The following is an 18347-nucleotide window of genomic DNA, read 5'->3' on the forward strand; positions in this document are numbered from 1 at the left end:
ACACTAGATTACTGCACAGATCTGAAATATACACAGCACACCAACATTCAATTAATAATACACATGCTTCTTGTATTTAGGCAACATTTGCTTATCCTGGAGTTCAGCTATAAAGGAGAGTTACAGCTGACAACATGATTTTTCAGATGGCAGGGTGGTATAAAGTGAAATCCCCCCTCTCCTTTCAAATTCAGTTACAGTAACAAAGCCGAGTACAAATGTAACCAGAGAAAGTTGTTCAGAAGAAAAGCCTCTGTGTTATCCATACCACGCTGTGAGGAAAGGGGGAAGACATTGTTTATACACTGAGGCTGACATCTGAAACTATTTTACTCTCCAGGCAGAGGCATGCTATCGGATAATAATGTGTAAACCTTGTTTATAGTCGTCCTGGGCCGTTTATTGGCCAACCACACGCTTGCACTGCGCACATTTCTGAAATATCTTTGCAATGAATCCCCGCAGCTCCCCAGTGTCCACCGTCATGGCTGAGAGATTACTGCAGGAAAATAACTCTCGCCTTTTTCTATAATTCTCTTTCTTTCTTAGTTTTCCCGATTCCAGGGTCTTTCTGTGCCCAGAAACCACTAAAACATTTGCTGCCCCTCCCATGGGAAATCCCAATGTGTGCAGACACAAACATCTGCCAATGCCCCCTGAATTGTAGCTGTTGGCCATTTACAGTGCAGCTCACAGCAGCCTCAATAGAGAAATTAGCAGAAAAAAAAAGTTTAGTCCCCAATTTTAGGATGTACATAGCAACATGGCCAATTACTAATCTCTTCTATTACTTGATTACTGCTCAGCAACACCATAGCCCTATCAGGGTGGATAAAAATCGATGATTTAAAAAAAAAAAAAAAAAAACAGATTTTTTTTTATTTTTTTTATTTTATTTTTATTTAAATCTGATTTTTTGGATTTTTATTATACTTATTTTAATAAAATGCTTTTGGAGTAAAAATCTATTTAAGATACATTAATAATTTAGTTTATTCAGCATGAAATGGAGTTTAGTTATGTAGCATGAGGGCTGTATATTCTGCAATATTTACATTTTTGGTAAACTCATTCAATGAATCCATAAAAGAGACCCAGTTTGGGAATATGTTGAAGTTCCTCTACCTATGAGTAAAGCAGGTAATATAATGTTATTGTTTTAATTAAATAATTTTAGTAGTTCACCAACTATGTGTGATAGATCCCAGGGTTATACCTCCTGCTAGCAAAAGACAGGTGCAGGCTCTGCAAGTGCATAGAAAGAGCAAAAAATGGCTGGACGGCCGCACTTCATTTCTTTATTGAAGTCAGATAAAATCCAAATAGTCACAAACGATTACATTGATCCCAGAGGAACAGGACAAGGCAATGGTATACATGTTTCACACCACAAATGGGTGGGTAGATCATAGTTTGTGACTATATGGATTTTATCTGACTTCAATAAAGGTGTCTTAATGGAGTGCAGCCGTCCAGCCATTTTTGCTCTTTCTATGTGTGATTACCCTAAAATCGGTTCTGATATCGCTGTTTTACTAACCTGACAGCTTATTATTCTAAATAGGAAATCTTCATTTTGTTTGCAAATATTAAAGATTCTAACTACCAGCAAGAATAAGTCCTTACATTTAAAGAGCACCTGTCATTTCAGATCCATCATGGCAGCGCCTTTTAGCGGGCATCCACTCACCTGCTGCCGCCACGTCCCTCACCTTGTTGTGTCACTGCCGCATCACCAGCCGTCCCATTAAAGTGAATGTGACTGTCAGTGAGTCAACAGCGGGTCAGAGGAGGAGCCGCTACGGGACAGAAATTACAGTTGCTCTTTAAAAATTATGATTTAAATCAAGCCTTTTTACTAGTGATTTAAATCATGATTTAAATCGTGATTTAAAATTGACTTGATTTAAATCAAATCCACCTGATCCCTATCACTGAATATCACTTAATATACTGATCATTTCCTTTACATATGGGAAATCTACTGCTCAGCATGTCCCTGTTACTGCTGTACCTGATCAGCAGCATAATGTCCTTGTCACTGCTATCTCTCATCTCTTCTTATACATAAGGATCAAAGATTTCTCAGCAACACAATATCCATCACTGCTGTTTGTGATCTCTTCCTATAGATAAGTAACCTCCACTACTCAGCAGCATAAAGTCTCTGTCACTGCTATCCCTGAGCCTGTCCTATAAATAATGTAATATCCATGGCTCAACATCACCATGTTCCTGACACAAACTATTTGTGTATTTCCTATACGGTGAGGGAAAAAAGTATTTGACCCCCAGCTGATTTTGTGCATTTGCCCGTTGACAAAAAAATAATCAGTCTATAATTTTAATGGTAGGTTTATTTTAACAGTGAGAGACAGAATATTTACAAAAATATCCAGAAAAACGCATTTCAAAAAAGTTATAAATTGATTTGCACTATAATGAGTGAAATAAGTATTTGATACCCTATCAATCAGCAAGATTTCTGGCTCCCAGGTGTCTTCTATACAAGTAAGGAGCTGAGATTAGGAGCGCTCTCTTAAAGGGAGTGCTCCTAATCTCAGCTTGTTACCTTTATAAAAGACACCTGTCCACAGAAGCAATGAATCAATCAGATTCCAATTTCTCCACCATGACCAAGACTAAAGAGCTGTCCAAGGACGTTAGGGACAGGATTGTAGACCTACACAAGGCTGGAATAGGCTACAAGACCATCGCCAAGCAGCTTGGTGAGAAGGTGACAACAGTTGATGCGATTATTCACAAATGGAAGAAACACAAAATAACTGTCAATCTCCCTTGGTCTGGGGCTCCATACAAGATCTCACCTCATGGGAATTTCAAAGATCACGAGGAATCCACCCAGAACTACACGGGAGAATCTTGTCAATGATCTCAAGGAAGCTGGGACCATAGTCACCAAGAAAACGATTGGTAACACACTACGCTGTGAAGGACTGAAATCCTGCAGTGCCCGCAAGGTCCCCCTGCTCAAGAAAGCACATATACAGGCCAGTCTGAAGTCTGCTAATGAACATCTGAATGATTCAGAGGAGAACTGGTTTGTTGTGGTCAGATGAGACCAAAATCAAGCTCTTTGGCATCAACTCATGTTGCCGTGTTTGGAGGAGGAGGACTGCTGCCTATGACCCCAAGATCACCATCCCCACTGTCAAACGTGGAGATGGAAACATTATGCTTTTGTTTTTTTCTGCTAAGGGGACAAGACAACTTCAATGCATCAAAGGGACAATGAACGGGGTCATGTATAATCAAATCTTGGGTGAGAACATACTTCCCTCAGCTAGGGCATTGAAAATGGGTCATGGGCGGGTATTCCAGCATGACAATTACCCAAAACACAAGGCCAAGGCAACAAAGGAGTGGCTCAAGAAAAGGCACATTAAAGAGGAGGTCCAACCTGGGTAAAAAAAAAAGTCAGCAGCTACAAATACTGTAGCTGCTGACTTTTAATATTAGGGCACTTACCTGTCCAGGGAGCCCACGATGTCGACACCCCAGCCAATCTTCGGATCGACTCCCAGGTGCTGCCGCTGCCATTCCTGGCTAGGGAACCAGGCAGTGATGCCTTTCGGCTTCACTTTTGAGTCCCTACTGTGCATGCGCGAAGGGCGCCGCGCTTTCTAATTGGCCCAGCGGCGGGGGGAAGAGGAGGGGGCCAAACTTCCAGGAGGTCGGGCCGTGGCCCATCTCCCGGAAGTGGGGAAGGGGACCTATCAAAAATGCGTATCATCTGCCACGTCGCCTGCCACCAGATGCCATTAGGTGCCCCCAGCAGAGTCTGTCCTTGTATCATTAGCCCCCAGCAGAGTCTGTCCTTACACCAGGTGCCCCCAGCAGCGTTCGTCCTTACATCAGGTGCCCCCAGCAGAGTCTGTCCTTACATCAGGTGCCCCCAACAGAATCCGTCCTTACATCAGCAGCGGAGCCCTCCTTTACATCTGGTGTCCCCGGCAGCAGAGCTCACCTTTACATCTGGTGTCCCCAGCAGCGGAGCCATCCTTTAAATTTGGTGTCCCCGGCAGTGGAGTACTCCTTTACATCTGGTGTCCCAGCAGCGGAGCCCTCCTTTACATCTGGTGTCCCCAGCAGCGGAGCCCTCCTTTACATCTGGTGTCCCTGGCAGCGGAGCCCTCCTTTACATCTGGTGTCCCCCAGCAGCAGAGCCCTCCTTACAGATGCGTGTCCCCCAGCAACAGAGCCCTCCTTACTTCAGTGTCCCCAGCAGCTGGCAGCAGCGGAGCCCTCCTTACAGAGCGATCTGTGTCCCCCAGCAACAGAGCTCTCCTTACTTCAGTGTCCCTGGCAGCAGCAGCGGAGCCCTCCTTACAGAGCAATCTGTGTCCCCCAGCAGTGCGACAGCTGCAGTTCCCAGCTTTCTCGTGTGTGTGTTCAGTGGAGAGGGGAGAAGCTGATTGGCTGCCCCTCTCCACTGAACACAAGGGGAAATAATCCTCATGACTGCGGCCATCTTTTTGTAGCCCGCCAGCCGTTTCTTCCTAAAACATTCCCGATTTTCCTGGGACAAAGGCAAAATCCCGGGAAATCAATCGGGACGAGCTCTGATCGGGACAAGGGTCCCAAAATCGTGATTGTCCCGTGAAAATCTGGACTGTTGGCAAGTATGCTGTCACAGCTGTCTGTGATCCATTCCTGTACCCATACTGCATGCACTGCTCATGTCCTCATCTCAGCTGTCCTTTATTACTTCCTGTACATAACCTTACATCCACTACACAGCAACACAATGGGGTTGATTTACTAAAGGCAAATCCACTTTGCACTGCAAGTGCACTTGGAAGTGCAGTCCCTGTAGATCTGAGGGGAAGATGTGAAATGAGGGGAAGCTCTGCTGATTTTATCATCCAATCATGTACAAGCAAAAATGCTGTTTTTTATTTTCCTCGCATGTCCCCCTCAAATCTACAATGACTGCACTTCCAAGTGCACTTGTAGTGTAAAGTGGATTTGCCTTTAGTAAATAAACCCCCCTGTCCACTGCTGTCTCTGATACCTTCCAATATATATGAAATAGATATTACACAGCAACACAATGGGGGTTATTTACTAAAGGCAACTCCACTTTGCACTGCAAGTGCAAACTACAAGTGCAAAGTGCACTTGGAAGTGCAGTTGCTGTAGATCCGAGGGGGACATGCAAGGAAAATAAAAAAACAGCATTTTAGCTTGCACATGATTGGATGATAAAATCAGCAGAGCTTCCCTTCATTTCAGATCTACCCCTTAGATTTACAGCGACTGCACTTCCAAGTGCACTTTGCAATTGTAGTTTATATATATATATATATATATATATATATATATATATATATATATATATATATATATATATATATATATATATATATATATACATATATATCATATTGCACAGCAACACAATGGGAGTTATTTACAAAAGGCAAATCCACTTGAAATTGCACTTGGAAGTGCAGTCACTATAGATCTGAGGGGAAGATCTGAAATGAGGGGAAGCTCTGCTGATTTTATCATCCAATCATGTGCAAGCTAAAATGTTGTTTTTTATTCTCCTTGCATGTCCCCTCGGATCTACAGCGACTTCACTTTCAGTGCAATTTCAAGTGCACTTTGCACTTGTAGTGCAAAGTGGAATTGCCTTTCGTAAATAACCCCCAATGTCCCTGATACTTTGTCACTGATCCCTTCTTAGACATTTGAAGCATCCACAATACATCAACACAATGCCCATAACACTGCTTTAAACACTTCCTATTTAAAGTGAATGTAAAGTATTTTTTTTCCTGAAATAAAAAAGGGGTTTAAACTTAGCGTAATTCGTTCTGGTTTGTATTTTGTATCTTTTACAAACAATAAAGTTACCTTTCAGTAAAAAAAGGGGCCTGCTCTGTGCAATGCACAGTGTGGCCCCTTACCTCTTCTTTTGGGATCCCTAGCCAGCATTCTCCCCTTCTCCTCTCCTGTGTGTCCCCCCATAGCAAGCCGCTTGTTATGGAGACACACATGCAGCTGTGCTCTTGAGCCAGGCTGTGTGAGTCCATTGGCACACATAGAGCAGCTTAATCCCGCCCCCCCCCCCCCCCCCCCCCCACTCACTGCTCACAGGATTTGACTGCTCTTAATCTGTTCTGTGAGAAGAGGAACAGAGACCAGAGCTTCTGCAGACGGGCACAGCACTGGCTCAGGTATGTATGTGGGATGGGGGTGGAAGGAACAAGCAATGGGACATTTTTTATCTTAGTGCAGGAGATGCATTAAGGTAAAAAATGTCTGTATTTTTACCAGCTTTAAATATGACATCCTTTGCTCAGCAATACTATGATGTCCCTGTCATAGCTCCCCTTGATAATTTCCAAAACATCTGAAACATCTACAGCTCACCTCTACTAAATCCTTTAGCCTCAGTTCACATATATGCAATGCGGGAAATGCAGCGAATCATGTGCGTTTCCTGCACCGCATTGAAATTACAAGGTGTTCATGCTATCTGCTACGGGTGTCTATGCTAAAGTAAAAACACCCCAAAACAGCTCGCAAAATGCAGTGCTATTGCCTGAATCGGATCGCATTGGGTGTGATTCCGGTGTGGCAAAAAATAAAAAGGGTCCTGCACCATTATGGTGCGGATGCGGTGCGATTTGAGCCACACAAAATGAATTGGCTCAAATCGCACCGCACAGAATCGCATGTGATTTGAACAGGAATGTGGAACGATTCCTGGCCGAATCACGTGCGGTTCCCCACACCGCACCAGTCTGACCCTAGGCTTAGTAAGCATGACAATAATAATAAGGTCTTCTGTACCTAAGACCAATGAGAAATGTACATGTTCTCTATATGGAATTGTTGACTAAATGTAAACATGAAAGAATCATATCAATTCAACATTAACACAGAATATGTCAATGCTCTATAAATGTACACTTCACTAAAAATCACGTACCTACTGTAAGGATCAATGTTGATGGGTTTTTGTTCGCTTTAACCAGGATTTGCATTCACAAGTCTAATGCCACTTGAAGCAGGGAAAATGCACCTGACAATGAGTTCTGAATAATCTCAGAGGCATCTCAAACTGATGACCCAGCATCCTACTGCTACATAAATATCAGAAACCTTAGCATAATCATTACATCATGTAATAAGAAGATTACCGGGGACCTATAAATCCCAGCATGTCCCAATTCCCATCCAGCAGCAGGGACATACTGGGATCCCCCAACAATTACATGGCTGAAGAATACTTAGACTTGGAAAAGCCCCTCCTGGGTACCAGTGTTAATTTCATCGACAAAAATATTTTCATTATAGCATTTGTCAGATGCATATTTTCAGTGATGAAATCTAAATGAAAATAACATTTGAAATAAGTAAACTGACGAAAACTATGACAAAAATCAATTCCAATTTTCGCCAACGAACGAAAACAGCATGAAAATGTAAGGGATGCACATTTACCCACCTGAACTTCCCCTTTCCTTGGAGCTCCGCCTTTCTGTTAAAGCCCCAGCCCCCTGACTATCGGCAAGCTGTATTGGCTGAGAGACGCAGGCTCTCATCAATCCTTCCCCTTTCCTATGCAGTTCCACACAATACACTCATTCATACTGTCTCTTTGGCACCCTCTGCTGGTCTTTTCTAAATCAGCAACACAATTCCATCTTCAGCAATAATAGCACATTAACAACCTCCCGCCTGCCGTATAGTAAAATGATGTCGGACGGGATCCCCTCTTGTTCTGGGGCAACGTCATAGGACGTCGCCCCAGTGTCACCACTCTCATGCACCCGTGGGGGCATGCAGCATGGCAATCGCAATCGCGCAGTGTCCCTAGGAGCCGATGATGCAACTTTTTACCCATGTGCATAGCTCCTAACTGTGCCTGATTTGGAGGGACTGTCCCTGATTTAAAGCAAAGTACCTCTGTCCCTCTTTTCTCCTCATTTGTCCCCCATTTTAGTCTGATCTATATAGATGTATATAAAATACACATTTTATCCTTCAAAAAGTGTTTCCCAGTGCTAAACCTTTCATGCAAGTTCTAAATTGCTGCATTTGTAAATTTAAAAGCCAATATAAAGGAATAGTAGTGGTAAGCCAGTCTGGAGACTGGCTAGGCCACTCCAGGCCCTTGAAATGCTTCTCCTTCGTCGGGCAGTGTGTTTGGGATCACTGTCATGCTGAAAGACCCAGCCACATTCATCTTCAATGCCCTTGCTGATGGGAGGAGGTTTGCACTCAAAACCTTACGATACATGGCCCCATTCATTCTTTCATGTACACGGATCAGTTGTCCTGTTCCCTTTGCAGAGAAACAGCCCCAAAGCATGATGTTGCCACCCCTATGCTTCACAGTAGGTATGGTGTTCTTTGGTTGCAACTCAGCATTCTCTCTCCTCCAAACACGACGAGTTGTGTTTTCACCAAGCAGTTCTACTTTGGTTTCATCTGACCATATAACATTCTCCCAATCCTCTTCTGGATCATCCAAATGCTCTCTAGCAAACCTCAGACGGGACCGAATATGTACTGGCTTAAGCAGGGGAACACTGGCACTGCAGGATTTGAGTCCCTGGCAGCGTAGTGTGTTACTATTGGTAGCCTTTGTTATGTTGGTCCCAGCTCTCTGCAGGTCATTCACTAGGTCCCCCCATGTGGTTCTGGGATTTTTGCTCACCGTTCTTGTGATCATTTTGACCCCACGGGGTGAGATCTTGCGTGGAGCCCCAGATCGAGGGAGATTATCAGTGGCCTTGTATGTCTTCCATTTTCTAATTATTGCTCCCACAGTTGATTTCTTCACACCAAGCTGCTTGCCTATTGCAGATTTAGTCTTCCCAGCCTGGTGCACGTCTACAATTTTGTTTCTGGTGTCCTTCGACAGCTCTTTGGTCTTCACCATAGTGGAGTTTGGAGTGTGACTGTTTGAGGTTGTGGACAGGTGTCTTTTATACTGATAACAAGTTCAAACAGGTGCCATTAATACAGGTTATGAGTGGAGGACAGAGGAGCCTCTTAAAGATGAAGATAAAGGTCTATGAGAGCCAGAATTCTTGCTTGTTTGTAGGTGACCAAATACTTATTTTCCACCATAATTTGTAAATAAATTCTTTAAAAAATCAGACAATGTGATTTTCTGGATTTGTTTCCACATTTTGTCTCTCATAGTTGAGGTATACCTATGATGACTATTACAGGCCTCTCGCATCTTTTTAAGTGGGAGAATTTGCACAATTGGTAGCTGACTAAATACTTTTTTGCCCCACTGTATGACCTACACCTTCTTGTCAAGGCCACACCCCTTGCTGTTTAAGACCCGCCCTGAAATTTTCGAGTGGGGACACTAGTTCCGAGTGCCAGGGGGGGGGGGGTGTTGGGGGCAATGGATTCCCTTAATTTCCTCTCACTTCCTGTTTGGCTATGGGGCAGAAAGTGAATGGAAATCTCTGCAATGGGACAGGGATGGTAAAAATAGACTGACAGGGGCTATAACCCTCCCTTATTCTATCCAAAATGAAAAAAGAAAGTTTTGCCTATAGTTCTTTAAGCACAAATTTTTGACAACTTTATGGAGAGGACTAAGAAGATATAACCATGCCAATGATGCAGCAGAAAACATATAGCACAGTGAGGAAGGTTTGTGGTCCAGGATAATAGGAAAGTCAAAATTAGAAGCGGCGCCCCACCCCCCAACCCACATTTGCGGAATGCCGGCCACCCGCATACTGGAAGCAGTGCGGCCACTTAATGGGGGCGCTAGACTAATTTGCCTCTCAGCCCAGTCCACCCCATAAGACTGGCACTACACTAACAGTGTAACGCAAGCCGGCGGGGACTCTTTCCATGCTGCCCCCCCTGCAAAGTGCTCCCCTAGGTCTGGGCCCTGTCGGCCTAGGCCAGGACACAGCGTTGGTCCAAGCACAGCCGATCACATGTAAACACAAAAGTCTTGTTTTATCGGCTCTCCTCGCCTCACACTGACAGATTGTGAGGCGTGGAGAGTCGATCAGCGGCATCTCCTCACAGGGGAGACTGTACAGGTAATCAGGGCACTGATCATCAGTGCAGCCCCATCAGAGACACTAACCAGTGCCAATCAGCGACACCAATCAGTGCACATCAGTGATGCCAGTCAGTGCTGCCTTTCAGTGCCCATCAGTGCCTGCTCATCAGTGCCCATCATTACCGCCTATCTGTGCCACCCATCATTGCCCATAAGTGCCACCTATCAGTGCCCATCAGTGCCACCAATCAGTTCCCACCAGTGCCACCTATCAGTGAGGCATATTAGTGCCTCCTCATCAGTGCCGCCTAATCAGCGGCCGCCTCATCAGTGCAGGCTATCAGTGCCGCCTCCTCAGCGCACATCAGCGAAGGAGAAAAAATTTTTATTTACTAAATTTACTGACAGAAACTAAAAAAAACTATTTTTTTCAAAATTTTCAGTCCTTTTTTGTTTTTTTTTTAGCAAAAAAATAAAAACCCAGCGGAGAATACCACACCACCAAAAGAAAGCTCTATTTGTGATAAGAAAATTATAAAAATTTCATTTGGGTACAGCGTTGCATGACCGCGCAATTGTCATTCAAATTGTGACAGTGCTGAAAGCTGAAAATTGGCCTGGGCAGGAAGGGGGTAAAAGTGCCTTGTATTGAAGCAGTTTAAGTTTAAACGTGTATTTTTTTTTTTTTTATTTTAAAGTTGCACTTCTGTTTGCCAAAATTTAAAATTTTTGTTTGTTTATTTATAAAGACGTTATATATCACAACGACTAAATCTGTGTCTGTAGTGCATGTTCAAACCTTAATACCATAAATAATAACTTATTCGATTTTTACTCCAGGAGTATATAATGAGTTTGGCTATTCTAGAAAAATGCTTAAATAATTCATTAAAATTTAACTAATCCATTTGATTTTAGTCAACTAAAATGTAGGAAATTGTAGTTAACTAAAATGTACTGGGGATATTAGTCAGCTAAAATACAACTAAAACTAAAACAATGCAGATGAAAATACGAGTAAAACTAAAATGGCACTTTAGTCAAAAGACTATAGCTAGATATACACTATACAACTTTTGTTGTTAGATTTCCTTTAGATTTACCTTCAACTATGTAGTGCGAAGGGCCGGCCTGATTGCATGCAAATTGAAAGTGTTTAGGTTTGACCTCGAATTATGTGGTTTTGTTAAATCTAAAAGGAAAAAATCTAAAGAAAATTGTATAGTGTGTATCCAGCTTATGACTAAAACTAAATCGAAATTTGATGTTGAAAGGAACACTGCTGGGTACCTGAAGCTCAGCACACACAGTGGCCGGTATGACTTGTGACTTGTGTTGTCATTCATGGCTTTGCCCCAAAAGTCATTCCTGAAGACACTGCTGAGGTTGGTCTCTCCTCGGCTGTCTGGGTTGTTGAGGATGGCCCAGATGTCATCGTGGACAAACTCCCCATACAGAGACCTGGCAAAGCATAGACCTGCCACCAAGGCCGGGAGGGCAAATGTCCATGTGCCAAGATCGACCCATTTGGTAAAGTGGGGGTTTCTAGGTCTTCTGAGTCCAGCTTTATGGCCTTCATCCCGCATCCCACCTGCACAGTGGCTCTTTCCAACCCCATTAGTTGTGTTCCTGGGGCTCTCTCTATGGGTGCTTATTACCCCACCGTTGGAATGACCTTTCTGGATGACAGCTGGGAAACTTCGCCCATTCTTCATGCTCAGATCTGTAGGGGAGTTCTGGAGGTTCCTGGACCCCCTATGACTTGGGGGGTCATTTGCTACCTGTTTGATGTTGCTTTGGTTCCCGCCGTTAGCCATACTCGCCCCTTGTGCCAAGTGCTCCACATTATTAGGGGTATTCGGGCATACCTGATCATCAAAGGCCGGCCCAGCACTTCTCATACTCTTCACAACCAATGGATGCCTCACATCTTGTGTGGAGCAAGCCTCTCTGTCTAGCGTAGGCTTACTGCTCCACCCTAAACAATATGCCTGAAAATCTCCTCCTCTTCAGGGTCAGCAGTTCTTGAATCTTGTCCATCTCATCCATCCACTTGGCTGGCAGGCTGAGGGATCTCTGCAAGAAGAAGAAGAAGATGATGATGACGACGATGATATCTCATACCTTGTCAGTAGATCTCACTGGGCTCTCTCTTTAAGGCAACTGTCCCAACCTGGCCCTGCAGCTGTCTATAATAAATGTTCCTAAATGATAGGAGAGCTCTCTTAGATAATATATCCGTTTAACATTTGTAATGTTTCTTTTCCTGCCATCTCTTCTGTCATCACACTCTTCTGTATCTTTACACCTGTCTGTCTCTTTACATCTGCCTGTCTCTTTACATAGCAGTTTTGAATGTCTCTTTATCAGCTGCCACATGCATACAGAATCTGCAGATCAGCTGTTCCTGTCCTGAGCTGGAAAGTCTCTATAAATGATGTTACTGTCCTCTGAACTCCCTGGCTGTCATCTCTCCCTTATCACAGGTCAGATGAGGTCTCTCTGCCAGGTATCGCAAATCTCTCTCTATGAGCAGTCTCCATCTGATCTCTCTCTCTCTATGGGCAATCTCCATCTCATCTCTCACTATGAGCAGTCTCCATCTAATCTCTCTCTATGAGCAGTCTCCATCTGATCTTTCTCTCTATGGGCAGTCTCCATCTGATCTCTCTCTATGGGCAGTCTCCATCTGATCTCTCTCTATGGGCAGTCTCCATTTTATCTCTCTCTATGAGCAGTCTCCATCTGATCTCTCTCTATGAGCAGTCTCCATCTGATTTCTCTATGAGCAGTCTCCATCTGATCTCTCTCTATAAGCAGTCTCCATCTGATCTCTCTCTATGGGCAGTCTCCATCTGATCTCTCTCTATGGGTAGTCTCCATCTGATCTCTCTCTATGGGCAGTCTCCATCTGATCTCTCTCTATGGGCAGTCTCCATCTGATCTCTCTCTATGGGCAGCCTCCATCTGATCTCTCTCTATGAGCAGTCTCCATCTGATCTCTCTCTATGGGCAGTCTCCATCTGATCCCTCTCTATGGGCAGTCTCCATCTGATCCCTCTCTATGAGCAGTCTCCATCGGATCTCTCTCTCTCTATGGGCAGTCACCATCAGATCTCTCTCTATGGGCAGTCTCCATCTGATCTCTCTCTCTATGGGCAGTCTCCATCAGATCTCTCTCTATGGGCAGTCTCCATCAGATCTCTCTCTATGGGCAGTCTCCATCAGATCTCTCTCTATGGGCAGTCTCCATCAGATCTCTCTCTATGGGCAGTCTCCATCAGATATCTCTCTATGGGCAGTCTCCATCTGATCTCTCTCTCTCTATGGGCAGTCTCCATCTCCATCAGATCTCTATCTATGGGCATTCTCCATCTGATCTCTCTCTATGGGCAGTCTCCATCTGATCTCTCTCTATGGGCAGTCTCCATCTGATCTCTCTCTATGGGCAGTCTCCATCTGATCTCTATCTATGGGCAGTCTCCATCTGATCTCTCTCTATGGGCATTCTCCATCTGATCTCTCTCTCTATGGGCAGTCTCCATCTGATCTCTCTCTATGGGCAGTCTCCATCTGATCTCTCTCTATGGGTAGTCTCCATCTGATCTCTCTCTCTATGGGCAGTCTCCATCTCCATCAGATCTCTCTCTATGGGCATTCTCCATCTGATCTCTCTCTATGGGCAGTCTCCATCTGATCTCTCACTATGGACAGTCTCCATCTGATCTCTATCTATGGGCAGTCTCCATCTGATCTCTCTCTATGGGCATTCTCCATCTGATCTCTCTCTCTATGGGCAGTCTCCATCAGATCTTTCTCTATGGGCAGTCTCCATCAGATCTCTCTCTATGGGCAGTCTCCATCTGATCTCTCTCTATGGGCAGTCTCCATCTGATCTCTCTCTATGGGCAGTCTCCATCTGATCTCTCTCTATGGGCAGTCTCCGTCTGATCTCTCTCTCTCTATGGCCAGTCTCTATCTGATCTCTCTCTCTCTATGGGCAGTCTCCGTCTGATCTCTCTCTATTGGCAGTCTCCATCAGATCTCTCTCTATGGGCAGTCTCCATCAGATCTCTCTCTATGGCCAGTCTCCATCTGATCTCTCTCTCTCTATGGCCAGTCTCTATCTGATCTCTCTCTCTCTCTATAAGGCCATTCTCTATCTGATCTCTCTCTCTCTATGGGCAGTCTCCATCTGATCTCTCTCTCTCTATGGGCAGTCTCCATCTGATCTCTCTCTATTGGCAGTCTCCATCAGATCTCTCTCTATGGGCAGTCTCCATCTGATCTCTCTCTCTCTCTATGGGCAGTCTCCATCATATCTCTCACTATGGGCATACTCCATCATATCTCTCACTATGGACAGTCTCCATCAGATCTCTCACTATGGGCAGTCTCCATCATATCTCTCACTATGGGCAGTCTCCATCAGATCTCTCACTATGGGCAGTCTCCATCAGATCTCTCTCTATGGGCAGTCTCCATCTGATCTCTCACTATGGGCAGTCTGTCCCCATCTGATCTCTCTCACTATGGGCAGTCTCCATTAGATCTCTCTCTATGGGCAGTTTCCATCTGATCTCTCTCTCTATGGGCAGTCTCCATCAGATCTCTCTCTATGGGCAGTCTGTCTCCATCTGATCTCTCTCTCTATGGGCAGTCTCCATGAGATCTCTCTCTTTATGGGCAGTCTCCATCTCATCTCTCTCTCTATGGGCAGTCTCCATCTGATCTCTCCCTATGGGCAGTCTGTCTCCATCTGACAGCACAGCGCTCTTCCTTTAGGTTGTAAGAGGACTGCTTCTTCTGTGTATTGTACCTACCTGTCTGAGCAGTCTGTACTCTCTATGACACTGTATGTAGCCCCTCCTCTCTGTCATCCCTCTATTTATTACTCTACCTTACATAATATTCCCACTGATGACACCTTCCCTGCCTCTAACAGGTGACGCTCCATTAGCACTTCTGCCACCCCTTTCCCCCCTGCATACTCCATGCAGTCTCTGGTGTCGGTGGAGGTGTCAGTGCTGGCAGTGCGCAGTTATCATAGAGTATTAGATTCGCAGTGCGGTCTCCGGCTGTCAAATGTGCGGTGCGCAGTCAGCGGAGTATGTGGGAGAAAATGTGCGGTCTCTCTGCTGAGGTCTCCGGCTGTCAGATCCGGCATTGTGCGGTGTGCAGTCAGCGGAGTGCGGTGCGGTCTCTCTGCTGAGGTCTCCCTGCGGGCAGCAGAAGGTGGGAGAGTCTAGGCAGTGCGGTCTCCGGCTCTCACCGGTCTGTACGAGGAGGTCTCATACCTTACAGAGGACTCTGGTGTCCCCGATGTCTCTCGGGGAGATCTGACAGTTGTAGGTTGTCTCCGATGTTTCTGGGGGAGATCTGACAGTTGTAGGTTGTCTCCGATGCTTGCAGTCTCTCCTCCTCTCTGGACTCGCACAGCTGCGAATAAACAGCAGCAGCCGCCTCCTCCCCGCGCATCCTCAGTGCTTCCCCTCCATCCCTCCTTCTACTTGTCCTTCTCTTCTCCATCCATCCCTCCTCCTCTGTCCTTCCTCATTCCTCCATCCCTCCATCTATCCATCCTTCTCTATTCCTCCACCCCCCATCCATCCATCCTTCTCTACTACTTCATCAATCCATCCTTCTCTAATCCTCCATCCTTCCATCTATCCATCTTTCTCTACTCCTCCATCCCTTCATCTATCTATCTTTACCTGCTCCTCCATCCCTCCATGTATCCATCCTTCACTATTCCCCCATCCCTCCATCTATCCATCCTTCTTTACTACTCCACCCCTCCATCTATCTGTCCTTCTCTAGTTCCCCATCCCTCCATCTATCTTCTTTCTCTTCATCTATCTATCCTTACCTACTCCTCCATCCCTTTATCTATCTATCTATCTATCTATCTATCTATCTATCTATCTATCTATCTATCTATCTATCTATCTATCTATCTATCTATCTATCTATCTATCCATCTATCTATCTATCTATTTATCCCTACTACTCCACCCCTCCATCTATCTGTCCTTCTCTAGTTCCTCATCCCCATCTATCTTCTTGCTCTACTTCTCCATCCCTTCATCTATCTATCCTTACCTACTCCTTCATCCCTCCATGTATCCATCCTTCTCCACTTCCCCACCCATCCATCTATATATCCTTCTCTATTCACCCATTCCTCCATCTATCCATCCTTATCTATTCCTCCTCCAACCCCCTTCTATCCATTCTCCTCTAATCCTCCATCCATCCATCCTTCCCTACTACTCCACCCCTCCATCTATCTGTCTTTCTCTAGTTCCTCATCCCCCCCATCTATCTTCTTGCTCTACTCCTCCATCCCTTCATCTATCTATCCTTACCTACTCCTTCATCCCTCCATGTAGCCATCCTTCTTTACTCCTCCATCCATCTATTCTTCTCTACAACTCCATCCCTCCATCTATCCATCCCTCTCTAATCCTCCTTCCCTCTATCATTCATTATCTATTCCTCCTCCACTCCCCATCTATCCATCCTCCTCTAATTCTCCATCCATCCTTCTCTACTACTCCACCCCTCCATCTATCTGTCCTTCTCTAGTTCCTCATCCCTCCATCTATCTTCTTTCTCTACTCCTCCACCCCTTCATCTGTCTATTCTTACCTACTCCTCCGCCCCTCCATTTATTCAGCCTTCTCTAATCCTCCTTCCCTCCATCTATCCATCCTTCTCTACTCCTCCATCCCTCCATCTGTCCATCCTTCTCTATTCCCCCATCCCTCCATCTATCAATCCTTATCTATTCCTCTTCCACCCCCCATCGATCCATCCTCCTCTAATCTTCCATCCATCCATTCTTCTCTACTACTCCATCCTTCATTTATCTATTCCTCATCCACCCCCATCTATCCATCCTCCTCTAATCCTCCATCCATCCATCCTTCTCTACTACTCCACCCCTCCATCTATCTGTCCTTCTCTAGTTCCCCATCCCTCCATCTATCTTCTTTCTCTACGCCTCTATCCCTTCATCTATCTATCTTTACTTACTCCTCCACCCCTCCATTTATCCAGCCTTCTCTACTCCTCCATCCATCCATCTATATATCATTCTTAGGGATGAGCCGAACACCCCCCTGTTCGGTTCGCACCAGAACATGCAAACAGGAAAAAAGTTTGTGCGAACACCGTTAAAGTCTATGGCACACGAACATGAATAATCAAAAGTGCTAATTTTAAAGGCTTATATGCAAGTTATTGTCATAAAAAGTGTTTGGGGACCTGGGTCCTGCCCCAGGGGACATGGATCAATGCAAAAAAAAGTTTTAAAAACGTCAGTTTTTTTTGGGAGCAGTGATTTTAATAATGCTTAAAGTCAAACAATAAAAGTGTAATATCCCTTAAAATTTCGTAGCTGGGGGGTGTCTATAGTATGCCTGTAAAGGGGCGTATGTTTCCCGTGTTTAGAACAGTCTGACAGCAAAATGACATTTCAAAGGAAAAAAAGTCATTTAAAACTACTCGCGGCTATTGCATTGCCGGTCCAACAATACAAATAGAAGTTCATTGATAAAAACGGCATGGGAATTCCCCACAGGGGAACCCCGAACCAAAATTAAAAAAAAAAAATGACGTGGGAGGTCCCCCTAAATTCCATACAAGGCTCTTCAGGTCTGGTATGGATTTTAAGGGGAACCCCGTGCCAAAATTAAAAAAAAAAAATGGCGTGGGGTCCCCCCAAAAATCCATACCAGACCCTTATCCGAGCACGCAACCTGGCAGGCCGCAGGAAAAGAGGGGGGGGATGAGAGAGCGCCCCCTCCCCTCCTGAACCGTACCAGGCCACATGCCCTCAACATTGGGAGGGTGCTTTGGGGTAGCCCCCCAAAACACCTTGTCCCCATGTTGATGAGGACAAGGGCCTCATCCCCACAACCCTGGCCGGTGGGTGTGGGGGTCTGCGGGCGGAGGGCTTATCAGAATCTGGAAACCCCCTTTAACAAGGGGACCCCCAGATCCCGCCCCCCCGTGTAAAATGGTAAGGGGGTACAAAAGTACCCCTACCATTTCACTAAAAAAACTGTCAAAAATGTTAAAAATGACAAGAGAGTTTTTGACAATTCCTTTATTTAAATGCTTCTTCTTTCTTCTTTCTTCTATCTTCCTTCATCTTCTTCTTCATCTGGTTCTTCTGGTTCTCCAGTGTTCTCGTCCAGCATCTCCTCCGTGGCGTCTTCTTCCCTTCTTCTCCTCGGGCCGCTCCGCATCCATGGCATAGAGGGAGGCTCCCGCTCTTCTCTTCATCTTCTTCTCTTCTTCATCTTCTTCTCCGGGC

General features: G+C 45.1%; 1 protein-coding gene across 1 annotated transcript in view; it reads right to left on the reverse strand.

Annotated features, from left to right (window-relative positions):
* Window positions 1-15535, reverse strand: part of TMTC1 (transmembrane O-mannosyltransferase targeting cadherins 1) — a 118125-nt gene extending 102590 nt beyond the window's left edge. The window contains exons 1-2 of the mRNA XM_073621694.1: window positions 15322-15535; window positions 11315-12100 (exon numbers count right to left, since the gene is read on the reverse strand). Of these exons, the coding sequence (XP_073477795.1) occupies window positions 11315-11925 (611 nt within the window). The 5' untranslated portion in view covers window positions 11926-12100; window positions 15322-15535. The remainder of the gene's footprint in view (window positions 1-11314; window positions 12101-15321) is intronic.
* Between the last annotated feature and the right edge of the window lie 2812 nt (window positions 15536-18347).

This window comes from Aquarana catesbeiana, linkage group LG03 (assembly GCF_042186555.1).
Source record: "Aquarana catesbeiana isolate 2022-GZ linkage group LG03, ASM4218655v1, whole genome shotgun sequence".
In the NCBI taxonomy this organism is placed as follows: Eukaryota; Metazoa; Chordata; class Amphibia; order Anura; family Ranidae; genus Aquarana; species Aquarana catesbeiana.